Source organism: Bolinopsis microptera, chromosome 3, assembly GCF_026151205.1.
Source record: "Bolinopsis microptera isolate Bmic1 chromosome 3, MBARI_Bmic_1.0, whole genome shotgun sequence".
In the NCBI taxonomy this organism is placed as follows: domain Eukaryota; kingdom Metazoa; phylum Ctenophora; class Tentaculata; order Lobata; family Bolinopsidae; genus Bolinopsis; species Bolinopsis microptera.
Window position 1 is genome coordinate 5,241,106 of NC_087074.1, and position 21,303 is coordinate 5,262,408.

Below are 21,303 nucleotides of genomic sequence, written 5' to 3' on the forward strand. Positions count from 1 at the left end.
CTCCGTCTGAGACACATGAAAAGGGTCAAAGAAGACTTGTCTTCCATCTGACTTGAGGAAGGGAAATACAAAACCCGCAATTGAACTATAACCAGAATAACCGCAAAGCTAAAAAGGAAGAGAAATATTATAACCATGAGCGGTATATCCGATATCGTCATCTCAATCCAAAGTTTCATCCTGGGATCATTTCCAATTTCTTCTTTCCGCATTTTGATTATTCCGCAGAAAATCGAAAGATCACACAGAGAGGGTAAAAAATCAATATATTAAGTTAAGTAGATCTCTGGTTAGAAAATGATGGATTGATAACCACAGTTAGTGCAACATTACAAAAAAACTGCTAAAAATGGGGACAGTTTATAAACTGTCCCCATTTTTAGCAGTTTTTTTTGTGCCCGGAATTATGAAAAATTTCTGCGAATGTATAAATACATTCGCAGAAATTTTTCATAATTCCGGGCACAAAAAAATGGTGGTACAAAATTTTCGAAAATCCCCGGATTGCGGATATCGCGTCCTATAATTATGTCACCTATTAGGTAATTAGGTACTAGAGAATACAGAATACTCTTGAATTGTAATATTTGTGTTATATTATATTTAATTAATGCATTTCAAATTTCGGTTTCGCAGATGAGCCCAGCCTTTGTCTAGCTGAAATGTTTCAAAATTGTGAATCCATTATGGGTCATTCACATACTACGTAATCATCCGAGGGGGGTTTCTAAATGATTATGCTAGAGTAATTTTGACACAATAACTATGTGTAAAACCGATTACGGAGGGGGAGGGGGGGGGGTAAAAATTGATTAGGTAATATGTGAATCCATTATTTTTCAATATTTTCAGTTTTTAAATTCAGTACATCCAACAAATATAACGTTTCAGTTGGACTGATAAGAAAGCATTTACTGACATGTGGATCAGAATAGCAATTGATGTTTCTATTCCATCATTGGTTTGAAAGTGGTCACTGCCCTGGTCCTGGACGGGTTTACCTCACAGGAGGTAACATAATAACAGATTCGACTCATCATTTTCAGTTTAAGGATTTCTAATGAGTCTTATTGAAAATATTACCGAATTTTAATTCTCACATCATTATTACTCCAGAAATTGAGAGAAACCTCATTGGAGGACATGAGCGGTGTTTGTTCCATCTGTGGGCTCACAAAAGACGAGGTTTCTGGGAAAGGAATTGACTGGGACACTCACAAACAGGAACATAACTTGTGGTCTTACGTCAACCTGTTTTATTACCCTAAAAATAATAAGAGGTCCTCAAAACTGTCAGCTATTGAAGACGAGGTGAGCCGCGTGGATGTTAGAATATAAATAAGTTCAAAATAACACTTTTTAACGTAGGTTTGCCACCCCCACCCCCTCCCCCCACTCCCACAATACCTCAAACCACCTTAATCAAACTCTAGTTTTCAATCTCAAATTGAGATTGAATTTATAAATGAAAATTTGTTCTGATAGAAATGTTCATCAAGATAACTGTAAACACAATATTGGTTCCTTTACCTAACTACACTACAGGTGCTAGACAAATTTGAGAGAGGCGAAATATCGTTTCTCCCTCGTAAAACATCATTATCATATCCTGGAAGCGTGCCATTAAAGAACGTGAGGATATGCGGAAAAAAGAGAGGATCTTTTAAATTACATGTCGATCATATCGACACCCCAGACACAACCAGATTTTATTTTATTTTGAGCGATGTTTATTATGTAAATTGTAATTAGTTGTATATTCAGAACTTTTTATTTATTTACGAAATAACAAAATCAAATATTTCAATTGTTCAACAAAATATTAATATTACAGATATTTACAAGAGTTTAATCAGATATAAACACGGCCTGCAGCAGGATTTAATTACATGTGATCGACCGACAGATCCATTTGAGTTCGTTACACACAGCCCTGTCCCAATTGTAGTGAGAATTCCGAGATGGAAAGCGATTCTAAAATGCAACGCAATACACCTCAAGAAAACCAAATTATACTCTAAATCAAGACAGGGCTGCTGCCACCAAATGAGTCCTGGTTCGAGTCGATGAAGTGCTTTAGCTAGCCTCTCAGTCGAGAAACATAGCTCCTTCTGGATTACTCTCGCTCAGCTTTCCTTCCTCTTCTCTCTGACGATACAACTGAGGCGGGAACGACACATTAGAATCATAACTGGAAATTTAATTAAACTATAAGAGCTGCAGTAAACCAAAAATGATATACTCATATTTGTGGAAGATGTAAACCCTTAAATCTACCCCCCCCCCCCCCCAAACCCCCACCCACCCTCGCAGCCCCCGACTTCTCCTCATACCTCCTGAGCTTCCTGTCTCTCTTCGTCTGTGAAGATGTCCTTGTCAAGTCTCTCTAGATTCCTGATGTTCATGATAACCTCTATACGATACTCCTCCTCTTTAGCCACAGGAGTGTCCTTTAATATCAGCCCTCGTAACATCGGCAGACACTTTATCTTCTTGATTTCCGGCTTCAGGGCGGATATCTTAGTGCCTCTGCAAGTGGGCAAGTCTGTTATAATAGTATACCTTATCGGACCTTATTTGGACGGACATTACATAAACGGACATAATTATGAACGGACATTAATATGAACGCTCGAAAGCATTCAAAACCATCAAAAATCCGAATTTTTTTGACGTTTTTTAAATTTCAGCAAATGATTTTTAAATCCATTTTTTATACAGTAAGTAAAAAAAGCAGTCATTGAGCAGTAAAAATGTTAAAATATGTGTACATGATCAGTTTTTAATATCACATATCATCTTCATCAAATGGGTTGTCGTGCATGAAATAGTCCATGCTCAAAGCATCAGTGATTTCTAGCTTTATGGAAACCTATTTTATCAAACTACCCCGGTCCTGCATTTCAGTGTTAACTTTTACAAGCCATTCGGCGTGAAGTGGTTTTATCTTAGACAACTTAAGGTTAACCTTAACATCACGTGGAGCTTTCCTAGCACTGTTTCATTACCGCCCCTGAGTAATATGAGCTATAACAACGTCGGACAATGTCCTTGGCAACACGATTTACCGTGATATCTAGAGGCTGGAACAAGTTTGTCATGTTGGCGGGGACTAGTTCAAGAACTATGTTGTTGAGTGCCATAATTTCGTCGACTTTTTTCCGCCAAGTGACCCTTGAAAACGGCTCTTACTAATTCGCTCGCCCAAAAATTTCACGTGACTTTGGTTTTTATGGTTTTGCAGCCGTACAAAACGGTTTTACATAAACCCTTATCCCAACCCTAACCATAACCCCGAAGCTAATCATAACCCTTACCACAACCCTAACCCTAACACGAGCCCTAAACAATCGAATACGTATTTTACTAGCCTTTCACGTGACCAAAACGGTTTTTTGCCCATAACTCTCCCGGGAAGCATTTTAAGGGGAGATACACCAAAAACGTTTTTGCTCCGAACATCGATTTTATTTTATATTATGGTTAAATAGACAAAAAGAATAAGATTGCACACCTTCAAAATTTTCTAAAAATATTCCCTCGTCGAGAAAAAAAATATTTTTCTTTTTCGAAAATTTTTAAAATTTGGAGAAGTCTGTCACTGTAATACCGATAGTTCGGCCATTTTAAAAGTTTTTTAGCTGATTTTTTTACTGAACATTACTTACACTCAGTACAAGACAACCCTCTAAAAGATTATATAATTGAACAATAAATGACCAAGTTACAGACCGAACAAGGTGAAAAAAGAAAAATTGGGATTTTTGCCTACCACCAAAGTTGTACATTTTACCACTCGCCCAGGTCATCAGATATCGCTTCAAAAATTCTTGTGAGTGTAGCTGATGATCATATCAAACTTTTTGGAACAGGATTTCTCTCAGTTTTGAGTTTTAAGGTATGAAATGTGGCCTTAAACGACTTAGTAAAATTCATCGTAAAAAAGGGCCAAACATGGCAGAATTAAGGCTTAAAATGCCTATAACTCAAAAAGTATCAGTTTTTTTGAAATAATTTTTACAGGATCGTAATCAGCTTGGTAAGACGAATCTTTTAGTACCAAATTGATAATAGTTAAAGACACAAAATTTGTAAAGAATGTGTACAATTTGTACAAAATTTATACAAGGGGGGACCCTTGTGTTCGAGCTGGAAAATTATTTAAGACAATTTGTCTTCTAAAATCACCTATTTCGTACTAAAAGATTCGTCTTCTCAAGCTGATTACGATTCTGTAAAAGTTATTTCAAAAAAACTGATACTTTTTGAGTTATAGGCATTTTAAGCCTTAATTCTGCCATGTTTGGCCCTTTTTTACGATGAATTTTACTAAGTCGTTTAAGGCCACATTTCATACCTTAAAACTCAAAACTGAGAGAAATCCTGTTCCAAAAAGTTTGATATGATCATCAGCTACACTCACAAGAATTTTTGAAGCGATATCTGATGACCTGGGCGAGTGGTAAAATGTACAACTTTGGTGGTAGGCAAAAATCCCAATTTTTCTTTTTTCACCTTGTTCGGTCTGTAACTTGGTCATTTATTGTTCAATTATATAACCTTTTAAAGGGTTGTCTTGTACGGAGTGTAAGTAATGTTCAGTAAAAAAATCAGCTAAAAAACTTTTAAAATGGCCGAACTATCGGTATTACAGTGACAGACTTCTCTAAATTTTAAAAATTTTCGAAAAAGAAAAATATTTTTTTTCTCGATAAGGGAATATTTTTAGAAAATTTTGAAGGTGTGAAATCTTATTCTTTTTGTCTATTTAACCATAATATAAAATAAAATCGATGTTCGGAGCAAAAACGTTTCTGGTGTATCTCCCCTTAACCCTATGTCATGGGGGGTGATTCGGAATCAGCGTCCATTCCGATCACTTTCATGCCCAAAGGGCCTTTTCACAAGAATTTTCTTAAAATTTGGGCGAGCGATTTAGTAGGAGCGCTTGAAAACATCATATACTAGTAGAGTTTTCTGTGCCTCCGGCAGACCAAGGAGAACCTTTCCGTCGTTAACTTACGGCACAATAAAGTTCTCAAAGTTGTCATATTCTGGACAAAAAGTTCGAAATGGAAAATTTTAAAAAAAATTTCAACGGACTTTAACTTGGACGGACATTAATTGAACGGACTTTATTTGAACGGACATTAAGATGAACGCTAGGGCCTCCAGCGTTCAAGTAATGTCCGTCCAAATAAGGTCCGATAAGGTAGTCAATAGATATTGTACTTTTTATGAGCATTTCATGCAAAATATGAACTTAAGATTACTCCAATCCCTGGGAAGGTGATGTTTTCTAACCTCAGATTAAGATACTTAAGATGTTTTCTAACCTCAGATTGAGATACTGAAGAGCGACCATGTTCTTGGAGAAGCCATCTAGTGTCTCCAGTTGATTGGTTGTCTCACCATTTCCCCGGAGATGAAGTATCTTCAGAGCAATGCACTTGTCTAAGTCACTTACTTGTGTGATTAGGTTTTCTCCCTGATTTCAGTCACGTCAAGAAAAATAAATAAAATGAAGAAAACTTAGAATACTTGTAATTGATTCCAATAAACCATCTTTTGGGACATAATTGAATTTGGGAAGAGTCTATTAAAGTGACAAGTCCTAACCAAATAAAGTCGCTGAAGTTTGGGCAGTCCTAATCCAGCAGTAGAGGTCAGCTGGTTACCTCTGATTTCTAAAACTGACAGTTTCCTCAGGGCTTCAGCATCAAACTTTGCTTCCGTTATCTGATTGTCTGGAGAGAGTTTCGTAGTAAATGTATCACAAAATGTAGTTTAAATCCCTATCACTTCAAAGACCTTTTGGAGATAGATCATAGATGTCTCCAAAATACACCATTCATCAAAAGTATCAAAATTGATCGATCAGATCAAAAGTCTTTATGCATGTTATTGGATGTCATTTGTAATTGGGTGCCATTTACTCCGTTAAACTAGTTAAGTTGTAAACTGTTCAGAATCAAAGTTTAAAAACTTACTGTTGAGATTCAGAACTTCCAGAAGAGGGTGAGAAATGCCTTCTGTTGTTGTGATATTATTGTTCTGGAAACTTGCCCTTTGAAGGTATGGCATCTGAAAGTATAATTGTCAGACGTGTTCTTAATCGGAGGTTCGATAAATTTGTTGTCATTGAAATTATCGGAGAATTTTGTACAGTTACCATGACAACATATACTGCTTACACTATGCATTTAACAACCGTTACGCGCGTAAAACGAGTAATAGCTCCAGCGCGCTACATCTTGTTGTCTTCGAAGGGGGCACCACAAAATGTAATCGTACAAAAATTACCAGTACAAAATGTAACATTTAATTACAATCTTGATATTATTCGTTTATATGCGAGCAAACCTGAGGCAAAGCAGCGGTGGTAAGTCTGTTATTATCAGCTTTTAGAGTCAGCAAGTGGGTCAGCGAGGACAGTGGAGTGAGGGAGTCCAGTTTGTTGAACGACAAATCCTGGGAATTAAATATTCTAGAATCTATGACAGCATTATAATATTATAGATCAGACAAAAAAGTACGATTTCAACTGAGCTTCTTTTTCGCATAAAGTTTTAATAATATATGTAATCCAAGTTCTCACCAGATATCTGACGTGCACAAATGCACTGATTATTGATATATCCGTCAAGGACCTGAAACAATATAGTTTTAACTTTTTATCTGTTAATTAAGTTAACTACATTTTACAATAATTGTTAAAATTAATTCCAGTAAAACGAGGAAAAGTCGGAGCATCTTATCCCGAAATATCTCACTTTCCATGAAGGTCCATCTTGACGTAAGCATGTGACAAACCATTTCCGATCTTACAAAGAAGAGCTAAGCTATCTCCACACATTTGTTCTGTAAGCTTGCAGTCTACTGGCTCCTGATACAATATACTTATAGATATGGGATATTATCCACTCACTCAATCTTTACTACTTAAACAGATTTACAATAACAGTTCAAGATTAGTTCAATGTGCACATTTTCAGCCATTCATTTGACATACGATACTCGAAAATCGTGCATCATCTAGATGATACTTTGTGCTTGTGATTTAATAAAATTCCCTAATTTAAAGTACTATTTTCGTAAAACCTACCCCTTCTTCCTCTTCTTCTCCTTCTTCAAGATTATTCTCCTCCTCGTCAGACATATTGCTGTTAGGCTAGATAAAGATTAAAGTCAGCTATTAAATTGGAAAGTTAAATTTAAATCATTAAAACTCCAACGGACAACTTAACGATTTTAAATCAAAGCATGTTGTTGGTATATCGCCCTCTACGTCTTGTAGTCAAGTATTCTGCACCATACAAGTAAGAAAAACATACGCTGGGTCTTAAACCACCGCCGTGTTTTATATATGACACTTACTGCTTTGCAGATGATATGCCAAGGATTCTGTCGCGAAAATTTTTTAATTCGAATATTTCAGACCACGCCCATTAAATATTTAATTACCGATATTGTTCTTTCCGAACTTGCTGAACGTTTTTTCAGATTACTGTAGAGTGCTGCATCTGAAAATGAATGGCACAACACACGTATCACGATTGAGGTACTGAAACCTAGATTACCAAAGTAAGCTTTGATAAACGGAAATTCATCACAATAGGAGAAAAGATTTTTGAAGATTTTTAATCTAGAAGCTTTTTTGTCGTCTTCTTGACCGAAATTTCACATCTTTTGACCAGTGACCAATCAGTGAGGTCGGTGAGAGTAACACAAGTTGCCATCAAGGTAGTGCAAGCTGTACATCCGGAGAAAACTTTGATGGAATGTTCTATCAGTAGGAAATTTTCACATTTCAACTTTCCACGGCCCAAATTTCACTGTTTTGACTGAATCATTGACCATTGTATTTATCAAAGTCAATGAGGATGACACAAGAAACGATTGAGGTACTGAAAGTTGGATTCGCAAAGAAACCTCTGATAAACGGAAATTCATCACAATAGAAGAAGAGCGTTTGGAAGATTTTGAATCTAGAAGCTTTTTTGTCATCTTCTTTTCTTCTTGACCCCCCTGTTGGCGCCCCCTCCCCTTTTGGCACCCCTCCCTAAAATTGAACAAATTAGGTGATATTAGAGGATAGGCAAGTGAAATTTCTAAAAAAGTGTGTTTCTAGAGCAGTGGCGTCACGAAGTTTTATATAATTTATAAAGTGTATGTTATTGCCCACTTAAAGAGACCTGTTAATAATTAGTTAAATTATCAGCTATTTTAGATTTAATAAAAATGTGTTCTGATGAATGAAATAGCACTGGTGTTGGAATGTTTGCCCCGGTGCCTGCCCGGGTCAATAAAGCAATTAAGCATCATATATGTTATGTTGAGCATTCTCAACCAACAAATGTGGCAACTCCCACAATTCAAAAAAAATTTTAAAAGAGGGGGGACCACCAACCCATGTAGCTGAAACACCTCACAGCAAGTAGACCAAAGTGGCTCTTGCTTGTGAGTGGGTTGGGAGTCCCCCCTGGGATCATTAGCTCGTCTTCTGAGGTATGAGATTGAAGGATACGTCATCCAGTCCAAGGCAGGGACAAAAGGATTTCGCGATTATTTTGGCCAAATTTCGCGATACCGCGAAATTTAACAGGCTATACATTAAACTATACATAAAATTTGTCGCGGAGAATGGGAAATTTCGCGATTTCGTACATGCCGCGAAATCCTTTTGTCCCTGGTCCAAGGTGCTGGGCTTTTTGTCTTCCTCTGATTCCCCTGAGTGCTATGAGTGTGCTTCGTAACAGATCAAACCTGAATCGTGTTCTGATGTGATTTTTGACCTGGCTCTTAGCTTCTTTATTGTGGTCAGCTATCCTTTCAGAGATACGATCTACAAACACAGTGCAGAGTGGACCCATACCTCCAGATGTTGTAAAGACTAGTGGGACAAAGGACCCTTTCTCTGACTGAATTACTCTCTCTTCATAGAGATCTTTCTTATCTTTCTCATGCAAACTTTAGATTTTATTTTTAAGGCACTCCTTGGATCTTCCAACCATATCGTAGGCGTATGCTGTCTTGGAACTCTTGCTTGTTTAGAACATAGTTGAGGTCCTTTAGAGGTAATGCTGAAAGCCATGTTGATGCTCCTTTCTCTCTTACTTGGTTTAAGTGGTTCTTAAGAAGATGATCTGACCCATTATAAAGCATCTTGAACCTTTGTGATAGAAACTCATCTTTCTGTTTCCTCAGTTCTTCTTTGTTTTCTTTCATTTTGCCCATATCCAGCTTGGTGATATCCTGGTCTTGTTGGTTGATTAAACTCACAAGATCTTCAGTGAGTGCCACTGAGATTGCATATTCACGGGATGCTATCCTGATGGGATTGATGATACCTAGGCCTCCACATCGAACAGGCAGTTTAATGATATCTCTCTCATGCTGGTTGACAGGGCGACTGAGGAGGGCTGGAATGAGCACATGCATGATCTTGCTCTCTAGTGGGACAAAGTGCTCTCCAATGTCTGGTATAGTACGCATGTAGTATCTCCATTGCATCTGTGGCATATTCCTTTAGTAAAGGCCGAATAAGCCAGTTGTGGTTCTTCCGTCGCTACATATGCTAGTTGATCAATATCAACTATCCATTTTTCAACTTTTTCTTTGATGTACTCTTCCCTGAATTCTTTTAAGCCTACAACAGCACCAAGATGGCGTTATCCGGATGTCGTGATCTTAACTCCCAGGTGTTTAAATAGGGTCTCTGCTTCAATCTGTACTTCTACCATTGTATTAATGGCATCTTCAAGGTCTTGAAATATAGAACCCCTATATCACCGCTACTAAAATGTTTAATGAGCTCAATCACTCATCACTTAACAGTTTAATCTTCAAAGTGAGTTGTACAATCTAGGTTGTTTTAAGTAGCTGTTGATAGTGTAAAACAGGAGTGACTTGATCGTTTTCATAACTTCGATTTACAATTTGTACCATAATAAAACTAGCACTGCCATGGGGTTCAAAAAGGGTCATTGTAAGTCTCCAGAGCTCCAGCGTAATGGTCCTAAGTCTCTGCCCCATGTGGTGCCTGTCAGCATCAGCTAACTGAATAGCCCTAACATAACGATCAAGCCACAAATTAGGTTCTATAATGATTTAATATTGTTGAATAAAGAGATTTGAATATAATATTTGTTTTATTCTGAATATTTGTTTTATTCTGAATCACTATACTCCCTCTTTGAAACATCTGGCAAACTTGGCAAAGAGACACTCATTCTCACACCTTATCCATCAGACAGCTACATATACAGAGCAGGGACAATATGGAATACAGTACGACAAAACCTCATGCTAACTACATTCACCTGTTATAAGCCCAATCACCTCAAATCATCCATAAGAATCACCATCACTCACACTCAAAAGGAAGGAGAACCAAATGACTGGAACTTAGCCTTAAACAGTGTTCGACAAAATTCAAAAACTTTAATTGACCTTGCCTAGATTACTTAAGCTTGAAAAAGCGGTAATATCTTAGCAAAATATAACTTGCAGCAGCCCCATACCTTGTCATGAACATAATATCGAAACTACCTCTGTGATCACATCTTTCTCTGGGTGCAAGATGAACATTATATATTATATACCGTATATAGGTTTATTAGTTTTATAAACAAATAAATAAATTCTAACATTTATTACACGCTTCGACATTAAAATATACCCAACAAAGATGTACATTTCAGTCATTCAAGCGAGACTTAGTGTTGAAATACCAAGATTATGGACTTTTTATCAGTTCAGATTTTATGAACAAATATTTGTATGAAGTTCCCAAAATTAAGCACTTTCATATCAGTTCAGACTTTATGGACAAATATTAGAAATATTATCAAAAGCTAGGTGGAAATAAAATGTCTTTAGTGCATTTTTAAAACATTCTACAGATGATAATGATCTCACTGAGTAGGGTAGTTCATTCCAAATTTTTGGTCCACAAAACATAAATGCAGCATCCGTTCGTCTGAAATGAGGAGCAGGAGGAACTTTCAACAAATAAAAGTCATCATCTAGTCTGGAACTTTGTCTTCGTACTTCCCTTTGTAGACATTTTAAAGTTCTAGAGAAATTTATTATATAAGGATTATAAACATTTTGTTTGTGAGTTTTATGTTATGCATTTTTATACCTATTTTAGAAGAGATTTTTATAGAATGTTAGAAGTGCAGTAGGGTCAGTTTCAGACGAATTAAGCATAAATGACATCATTGCCATGTCTGAAGTGGTTTGTAAATGGGCCATTGTTAGCCCCAAGCGTTTTGGTCCGTCATTCCTGCCACTCAGAATTGCCTACTGCAAAGTAGACATTTTTCTGAGACAATAGAGAAACCGAACATTTTACAGCCTACTATTAAGAGCCCAGATTTTCACTCAAATACTGGCCAATGCATAATGCTATAGGCCTAGGACCTCAAAATAAGTATTATAAAACATTTCTATTTTATCCCTACACATTTGTAAATAACTAGAATTGTGTAACCTTAAATTTGTTCAGAATTATAACTATTGTGAATTCAATAAAATAATTATCACTTTTGTATCCTTGTATCCTTGTATCCTTGTATCCTTGTCTCACTAAATTCAACCACTTTCCATAATAAAATACTAACAAATAAAGTTTGTAAAATAATTATATTCAACCACTAAAGAATATTTCCTCAAGTTTACTTCTAGTTAACTAATTCGTGGTTTAAGCTCTGATTATTTTATTTATGAAAGGAATGTAAAATAAAACTTATTGTTTCATAGAAAACTTATTGTTTCATTGAATTAGGTCTTCTGGATTCTTGACAATTAGAATTTGGTCTTTTTAGCGGGTGTTACCCATATCTTGGGCCTATTTCACAGAGTCTATTCCACCAATGAAGCAGTTGGATGAATCTTCCACATGCAGAGCTGTCGCCAGCATACCACACCATAGTTGATTCTGCTTCTTTGCTTGATAGGTATTTTTAAGGAACTGGTGAAACACAGGGCAGGTTGTTGCAAAAGTATCAAGAGCCAGCTCTCGGTGTAAACTGTTGAACGCATTTGATGCATCAACTAGGAGAAGGCCTTGGCTATTTTTGTTGGCAAAATTCTAGGCCATTGAATGAACTACAGCTTCTATACCTGACTCAATGCCACTGCAGGTTTGTAGGGAGCCACTTGCCTCCTTAATGTGTTCTTTGATAGTTCTTGTTACAGTTTTTGTCATAATCCGTCGCAAGACTTGTCTAAGGGGATCAGTCTGCTTGCACTGTAGTACCACACACTGTTTGAAAGTCACCTATCTTATGGCATTACCGTTTGGGGAGGTGCAAGTAATAATAAACTTCAACCACTATTTGTAGCCCAGAAAAAGTGTGTTTGTATCATGTTTGGTGACAAAAAAGCATACCTTGATAAATTTATGACATGTGCTAGGACTAGACCTATCAGTGAACAGAAACTTACTAGCAAATTCTTTGAGAGAGAGCACACCAAGCCAATTTTTGCCCGTCAATCACTCATGACATTGCATAATTTATACGCGTATCACTGCTGCAATGAACTTTTTAAAGTCTTTAAGTATCGAACACCAATTGCACTATTTGAACTTTTCTGTTTGTCTAAAAGACCTGGCAAAGAAACTCTTCTTATAACAACCATGCCCTCAAACAGTTTCGTTTACAAATCTTATAGTTGCCTTTGGAATTCATTCCGTCAGATGTTGGCACTGAACGACCTTGAAATCACTCATGGTATATTCAAATCAAAGGTAAAAAAGTCATTCTCTCGTCTCAGGGTAAAGGTGACAAGAATACCTGGGCCCCTTTGGCAAACTTTCTGAACTCAGGCAGCTTGAACAACTAAATTTGAAAAAGTAAAACTTCTTGTCTGAATGAACTATTAGAACCTCAAGAAGCTGATCCGCATGTCTCCGCTACTAAAATGTTTAATGAGCCCAATCACTCATCACTTAACAGTTTAATCTTCAAAGTGAGTTGTACAATCTAGGTTGTATAATCTAGGTAATCTTTTAGTAACATCGGCTATGGCTTGAGCTAAGGTATCATTGCATTTTCCATAGCTCTTGGAGCATAGAATATGTTTCCAACCGTCAGTATCAATGAGAGTGGGGCCTCCTGATCCATGGGTGTTCTTGGCAGCAGCTTTGATGGCTTCGCCGTCAATTTCTTCAAACAGTACAGGTTCGATATCGATTGTTGGATCACGCTTTGTTGAAGGAGGGTGTTTTTCTCGCAGCTGTTTGATCATGTCATCATTGATAGGAAGAATTCCTGTTCTCTTCTCATTATCTATTAGTCGTGCGGCTTCTTTTACTTTACCCTGGAGCATTCTCTGGCAGAATGCCTTCTTTTCGTTGAGATCATTGGTGACATTTATCTTCTGAAGGCGGCTCTGTATCATTTTACATTCTGAGTCAGAATTTCTGACAACAGTCCTTCTATGTCTCCGACATCCCATTTCTGAAGCCTGAAGATCAGATATTTGTTGTTCTCACGGGCTTTGGACCTTGCTGATGGTTTCTGAAGGAGCAGGGGAATAAATATCTGAACAAGAGATAGTGAAACTTTCTCCCATACAGAGTCAGGGGTGAGCATAGTGAACAGTCTGGCAACTCCCACAATGAACTGATCTAAAAGAGACAAATAGCAATAACCAGAAAAATATACTTAAATTTGTTTATATAACTAGTGCAGGGGAGTCTGCAGAGGTACTTGCAAGTGCCTTTAGTTCGGTGTTTGTTAATGAGCCACTCGGCCCATTACCTAGAAGTTATAGTAAGAATACTAATAGTTTATCTGATATTGTTATTACCTTTGATAAGGTTAAAAAGGAACTATTAAAGCTTAATATTTTTAAAAGCACTGGCCCAGATGGGCATCATCCAAAGCTGCTTAAGTCCCTAGCTGGAGATGCTAGTTTTGTAACAGCTCTTACTAAATTATTTAGTGCCTGTAGTGATACTGGAAATCTTCCGGAGATATGGAAGTCGGCATCTGTAGTTGCACTTTTTAAAAAGGGCTCTAAGTCTGACCCTCTTAACTATAGACCAGTTTCTCTTACTTGTATTCTTTGTAAAGTTTATGAACAGTTTGTTAGATCCCATGTGTTAGAATTTTTAGAAGACCGTATTTCAAAGGACCAACATGGGTTTGTTAAAGGAAAATCTTGTTTGTCAAATCTTTTGGAGACTTTCGACACTATACATAATTTAATAGATGAAGGTGCTCCTGTGGACTTATTTTATTTTGATTTTAGTAAAGCTTTCGATTCTGTTCCCCATTATCGCTTGATTAACAAGCTAGAGAGTCTAGGGATAACTGGTAAAGTTTTAGATGTAATTACAGATTTTATCTCAAATAGAACTATGAGAGTGTGTGTAGAAGGTGAAACTTCAGAGTGGAAGATTGTATGGTCAGGAGTTCCCCAGGGATCAGTCCTTGGACCATTACTATTTGTGTTATTTATTAATGATTTACCAGATAACATTAAAAGTAAAGTTAAAATATTTGCTGATGATCTTAAGCTTATAGCTAATGCCTCCGAGCATGAAACTATAGTTAATGATCTGAACGAACTAGAGATGTGGGAGAGTAAATGGCTTTTAAAGTTCAATCCTACTAAGTGTTCGGTAATGCATTTAGATGTTAACGATAACCCAAGATCAAGTTATTCTCTTAATGGAGTTACATTGGCAGAATCTGTACAGGAAAAAGACTTGGGAGTTATAACCCATAACTCTCTGCTTTGGAATGAACAGATTAAGGCTTCAATATCTAAAGCCAACAGAATGATATGTTGGATTGTTAGAAATCTGATTATCAGGGAAAAATCTGTGATGATATCCATTTACAAAGCTTTGATAAGACCCCATTTAGAGTATTGTGTTCAATTGTGGAGTCCAGTTGCGGCTCATGGAAGTTGGGGGATCATCTTGGAGCTGGAGAGCGTCCAGAGGCGGTTTACCCGTCTGATTGACGAGGTGGGTACTCTTCCATACAGTCGTCGACTGGAAATCCTCAATTTAACAACGCTGGCAGAGCGGCGAATACGTGGGGACCTCATTGAATCTTTTAAAATGATAAGTGGTTTGGCCAATTACGGAGCTGGTTTGTTCAGTATGAGCAGATCTGGTCTTAATGTGGTATCAAACAGTAGATGCAGTAAAAGTAGCAGTAAAATGAAGAAAGTCCACAGTTCTTTTCTTCCGGAGAGGGTGAGACCATATTGGAACAAACTCCCCTCGGATGTCAAGAATTGTGGGACTGTGTTAAGTTTTAAAATAAGATTAGAGGCTTTCAAAAAAGAGACTATTTTAAACGGATCTGTAAATGATAGTCATTTTTGGTATGTTTCGGACGAAGTATTAGGAAAGATCGAGGGATTAAATTATGCTACTAATAAAGAGAAGCACAATGAATATCTTGTGTGTAATCCTCATGTTGCTAAAAAACGCTTTATCAACTTATATAGTAGTGGAAAGTATGTAAATTAGATTCATTTTAACTTGGTTGTTTAGGCCAATATATTTAAGATAATTTTTAAACTTTAGTAGATATATTTTTGATGATGTGTGATGATGTTTGTGTCATTATATTTTGATTTGAAAATTTGTTTCACTATCCACTTGTTAATATTTAATTAAATTATTAGCTATTTTAGATGTAATAACAATAATAATCTCGTTTGTTGCTCTCGTCCAATGAAATCGCTGCATTTTGCAAGTCAGTATGCATAATTGAATTACATATATTCATATGCGGAGCTTGGCTTACATAATGCAGCGATTTCATTGGACGAGAGCAACTTTTGGCGACGTTTGACTACACATGGCAGCGTTTGATCGAAAACCTGGTTTCAGCTCCCCCTGTGCGTCCTGGTAGGTTATAAACCTACAAATTGTCTTCCCGTGTCCCTGTCTTCCTGTCGAAACATATTCTGTCAAATTTGGCTCTTACTAAATCGCTCGCCCAAAAAGTTCACGTGACTTTGTTTTTTTGGTTTTGCAGCCGTACAAAACGGTTTTACATAAACCCTAATCCCAACCCTAACCCTAACCATAACCCCGAAGCTATCCATAATCTTAACCACAACCCTAACCCTAACCCGAGCCCTAAATAATCGAATTCACGTTTTACTAGCCTGTCACGTGTATGGTGGCCGAGGAGGCTCATTTTTAAAAATAAAATAAAAAACCATTCTCACGTGGCCGAGGCCAGGAGGCTCATTCGGCCGAGGAGGATCATTTTTATGTGATTATATTAAATTCTGCGACAATCATAAATAAAATTTAAAACTATGACATTGCAGAAATCCCTCGGTCAGATACATTACCCGTGGCTTACTGATCTCCGGTCCGTCCCTCAAATATAGAGTTTGTAGGTTTACAACCTACCAGGACGCGCGCCGAGTTGGACTCGTCGACGGTCCTAATATATGGAACAGATATTTTACGAGTATCACCCTTTAAATATAGAGTCAGAGAGGGTTAATGGTGTATGGTGGCCGAGGGGGCTCATTTTTAAAAATAAAATAAAAAACCATACTCACTTGGCCGAGGAGGCTCATTCGGCCGAGGAGGATCATTTTTTGATACTGCTCGGCCATGGCCGAGGAGGCTCATTTTTCCGTCATATTGTTTGATACTCCTCGGTCAAATTTGGTCCATATCGTACTTCAAACAATTCCCTTTTCTGAGAGAATTGCGGACTTACTGCCTTTTATAAGGATCGATTTCAACCGATTCCTCTCTAGAAAGTCCATTTTTCCTCAGATAAAGTCAATACAGAAAATATAACATTTCTTTAATTGACGATGTCGATTCATCGCAGCTAGCTCGGCGAAGCACAGTAGCGCATTTCGCCGATCTAGCCGTGAGAAGCCTCATTGAGTGCGCGGCGCGGCACCGTAACGCATCGCGCTACAAAACATTGCATTTCGATATTCTTGAGCATATCTTTGTATATCTTTGCAATATAACTATGTGGGCCTCCTGTGCATTGCAAGTATGTAATATTGACGAAAAATGGATAATTTGTTGCTAAAAATGCCTATAACTTTTTGAATGTTGATCATTATGGAATAATTTTTACAGCATCGTATTCAGCTCGGTCAGACGCATTACTTTTTTATATCCTAGCCTATCATCACTCCTGGAGTAATGGATATTATATGTTTATTGCAATAAATATAATAATCAATAAAATAGAATAGAATCTTGTCTTCTTTTCAGCTCACTTTTTTGTTTAACCATTAACGGGTAATACTCGTAAAATATTTGTCATACGTTGTATGACCCGCCGCGCACGAAGTGCGCGGCTCCCCCTGTATCGTCGAAAACGATACTATATTGCAAAGCGACAGTGGTATGGGGGTCACCGCGTGATACAATAAAATATTTGTTCCATATATAGGACCGTCGACGAGTCCAACTCGGCGCGCGTCCTGGTAGGTTGTAAACCTACATGCTACAATCTTTTGTCTTCTGAAACCTTTACATTCAACATTTTCAACTTCATCATCAACTTCATCAATTTCATCGACGCATTAATTTGGGTAAAATATTTAAACATACAACATTAAAAGCACCAAATTTTTCAAAAATTTTTTCAATAATTCACACAAAAAGTCAGGTTCAAAAATTTTGAAAATTAAATAACATTTCTTTAATTGACGATGTCAATTCATGGCAGCTCGGCGCGGCACAGTAGCGCATCTCGCCGATCTAGCCAGGAATTGAGGAATTCCAGCAAGATACGCGCCAAAAGACGCTGTGAGAAGCCTTATTAAGTGCGCGGCGCGGCACAGTAACGCATCGCGCTACAAACATTTCTTTAATGTTTAAATTTTGAAATATTAGTACCGCAAAATGTTTTGCTTGCTGAGCTGATTACGACCACATAAAAATTGTTTTGATATGTGAATAAAACTGTAAAAGTTATAGGCCAAAATTATGAAAACTGCAAATAAAGTTTGGACTTATATCTATCCAGAGCCCTTGCGCTTAACGGAAGATACTCGTAAAATATTTGTTCCGATTATATTAACGGGTGATACTCGTAATTAATATTTGTTCCAATTATTGTTGACCGTCGACGAGTCCAACTCTGAACTCAGCGCTTAACGGGTGATACTCGTTAAATATCTGTTCCATATATTGACGTCGACGAGTCCAACTCGGCGCGCGTCCTGGTAGGTTGTAAACCTACAACTCAGCGCGCGCGCGTCCTGGAAGGTTATAAACCTACAAGTACAACCTTGCGCTTGCAGTGGCGCCCTCCTCCCGGCGGTAACTTGCGAAGCAATTGCGCACCCGCGGCCGCAGTAGTGCGCAAGCACATGGTTAGGTGAACCCAAAGAGAAGCGAGCCATATTACATATAATATACCAGCAAGCTCAGTATAGTAGTTCAGTGATCTTTGCGTGCGCTGCACAAGAGAAGTATACAACAACACAACCGCGCCTGCTTGAGACCTAATTCCTGCGTGAGACCTAATTTTTCCGTTCGACCTACTTACATCTTGGTGACAGTACGTTTGCCGTTGTCCAATACAATTATATTTAATAACTTGCTCTAACCAGAGCCCTCTCGCGCTTGCAGTAGCGCGCGACCGCCACGCCGAAGGCTTGGGAAACAAGCACGTCCGGGTCACGCAGTACGCGTATACACATGGCTATGTGAATCTAATATCTATTCAAGATATCTGCAATAAGGGGTCGTTCAAGTATTACGTAATCGCGGCAAAAGTAGAAGGGGGTTTCCAAATGATTTATAAGCTAGTGCACAGTGTAATTTTGATTCACATAGCCATGCATGTCTACGCGTCTGCTTGACGCGCTACTGCAAGCGAGAGGGCTCTGGGCTCTGGTTAGAGCAATAATTTTGACATAGATGTGTAAAACTAAAGCTGATTACGGAGGCAGGGGGAGGGTAAGATTATGAACGACCCCTAATAGTAATCAGTTGGTAATGCTGTCAGTTGATCATATCAATACAATGAGTGTGGATAGATTGTCAAAACTTGCAATTAACATATACAATATAATCAACTCTTTTTAATTCCGGGGAAGCATGAATATCAATTCACCCACCTCTTGGCTGTCCATGTTTTAAAAACGAAATGCAAAATTAAATAAATAAAACCAACGTCTTGCTCAGACGACTTAAAATTTATGTGAAAACTAATGACTAAATTTAGGTGGTTTCTTAAATTAAACTATAAAAATGTACAAGAAATAACCCCAAGGTCAAAAACCGTCCTAATCCTTCCTTCAACAAGATTCCAAAATGAGTGAAAGGATCTAAAGAGTGATGAGTTTTGATTGGCAGTTTCTAATTGTCATTGCAATTACGCTGTTTGCAGGGTATTGTGACTACTTCTACTTCAGCGCAATCAGCAACCTGAAAATGAAAAGACTTGAAGTAAAAAGCAAAGATTAACGATGAAAACGATATTTGAAATATCAAATATCTAAACTAACAATTAAATAGAAATGGATTGTTATGCCCGCAGTGATAAAACATTAAAAAGAAATGTACCTTGGTGATGGTTGAAAAATATCCTCCTCCCGCGGGGAACTGTTGGCGGGACTTCTCTCTAGTACCTCTACACCTTAAAAAGTCTGTCACCACACATTCTCCGTAACTCCATCTTTCCCACTCGCAACCGCCTGAGGAGATAAGTGTAACCAATGACAAAGCTTGATGCAGTGCACGTGGGTTACTGGGTAACCAATAACAGGGCTTGATGCAGTGCACGTGGTTCAGATCTAGCTAGCAGCGATATTGGATATGCTTAGTGATCGTTACACTGCAACTGTAAGTGTGTCAAACTCTTTGTTACTTAGTAAGAATACCTCGCTACGAAATCTTAAATTGAGCAAGAGGGTCTTGCATAGTCAATAGTTATTAGTAGGAAAAGTATGTGATGGTACTACAATGTTTTAAATAAATATAACAAGAATTGCAGCGAAACAGTGTTTAAAATCACACTCACGGGTATCACACTGTTGTCCAACAATCATAGGATTACATTCGCAGTTTCCAGTATAAAGGTCACATTGGAAGTTTCTGGATCCTTCTGGATGGCAGTTACAATCTGGGGTGTATGGGAGTTATTTCTTGAAATTATAGACTAGATTTAAATAGTGGGAGGAGAGCGATCTGTCTCTTTTGAGACGTGACAGTAAGCTCTGATTTAATGGTCACTGCTGGCAGCTGATTGGTTAATTGTTGTACCAACTCTAGTATAATGAGGGCCGTTTCTAAGTGGACGACGATCTACCTGAGTTAAGCGATCTGAAGGAATCAACGAATGGCAAGAGAGACCTCCGTAAAAAGTGAGCACTTACCAACACACGACCGGGAATCAGGGTCCAGGTATTGGAGATTTGGACAGCCGTCACAACGTCGGTCATCATACTTGTTCTGAGTGTACTTCTCTCGGAGACTGACGTTAAAGATCACCGCACAGTTACACTGTCCTGTCATCTGGTCACATGACATGTCACCTGGTGCAATTCAAAACTATTGAACAGGGTCACTAATATAGTAGAAATGAGCAAATTCAATAATATACCCAACAAGTACGCAGAATATATCCAGAGGGATAAAAAAGAAACCATTTCAATTCCAAATCTTAAATAATGTTCTGATCTAACTCACGATCTCGCTTTCTATTTTCGTTCAGAGTTGACTTATACGCCACACCGTAGGCGTTACAATCACATGGCTCGCACCCACTTCCTTGGCCTTCGTCGATACCATAGTGATCGGGAGCACAACGCGTGTACTTTCTGTCCACTGTTTTAGCAATAACAACCGGAGATACGATGCAGATTATGAGACTGAATAGGAGAAACATTTTGGAAAGTTTCGACTTTCAAGTCAGAAATAAAACTAGGGTTGATTTCTCGGGACTGTATTCACGAGGTTAACAGGAAAATGTAATCTGCAGAATCTGAGGAGCTAGAGTTATCACTGCAAATGTGAATTTTACCAGAACCGGAAAAGTTGTAGCGTTATATAATCTAGCAGGGTGGCAAGACAAAGCCCAGCTAGTATGAACCAGAAATCTGACGATTTATCTTAGATATTCTAATATTTATCTTACACATTCTGTATGTTAATACCTGAATTCACCCGAGCGTGCTAATCATCATCCGGATTCAGCAGAGGTTCATTAACAACAATGCCGATAACATTGCCCAAGCGAGTGATTAGTGGACTTCTTACGATTATTATATCAATATGGTACAGAATATTGTCTCAGATGCTACGCTACTTGTAATGAACCT

The 21,303-nt window shown here is 37.8% G+C and overlaps 2 protein-coding genes and 1 long non-coding RNA gene across 3 annotated transcripts; 1 reads left to right on the forward strand and 2 right to left on the reverse strand.

The window, feature by feature from the left end:
- The first annotated feature begins 945 nt into the window (after positions 1 to 945).
- Positions 946 to 1,604, forward strand: LOC134812320 (uncharacterized). The gene is made up of 3 exons (XR_010159917.1): positions 946 to 1,011; positions 1,117 to 1,311; positions 1,546 to 1,604. It is a non-coding gene; the product is annotated as an uncharacterized LOC134812320 (long non-coding RNA).
- A 197-nt stretch (positions 1,605 to 1,801) lies between these two features.
- On the reverse strand, positions 1,802 to 7,180 carry LOC134812321 (leucine-rich repeat-containing protein 23-like). Its single transcript, XM_063819701.1, has 9 exons — positions 7,106 to 7,180; positions 6,774 to 6,886; positions 6,599 to 6,650; positions 6,364 to 6,471; positions 5,991 to 6,084; positions 5,620 to 5,747; positions 5,337 to 5,488; positions 2,334 to 2,529; positions 1,802 to 2,160 (listed from the first exon to the last, which is right to left on the reverse strand). Exons 1-9 carry the CDS (start codon positions 7,157 to 7,159, stop codon positions 2,089 to 2,091), a joined length of 969 nt encoding a protein of 322 aa, XP_063675771.1. The 5' UTR covers positions 7,160 to 7,180; the 3' UTR covers positions 1,802 to 2,088.
- Positions 7,181 to 19,056: 11,876 nt separating this feature from the next.
- On the reverse strand, positions 19,057 to 21,054 carry LOC134812801 (laminin subunit alpha-1-like). Its single transcript, XM_063820369.1, has 5 exons — positions 20,672 to 21,054; positions 20,359 to 20,517; positions 20,004 to 20,105; positions 19,547 to 19,677; positions 19,057 to 19,408 (listed from the first exon to the last, which is right to left on the reverse strand). Exons 1-5 carry the CDS (start codon positions 20,868 to 20,870, stop codon positions 19,340 to 19,342), a joined length of 660 nt encoding a protein of 219 aa, XP_063676439.1. The 5' UTR covers positions 20,871 to 21,054; the 3' UTR covers positions 19,057 to 19,339.
- Positions 21,055 to 21,303: the final 249 nt, after the last annotated feature.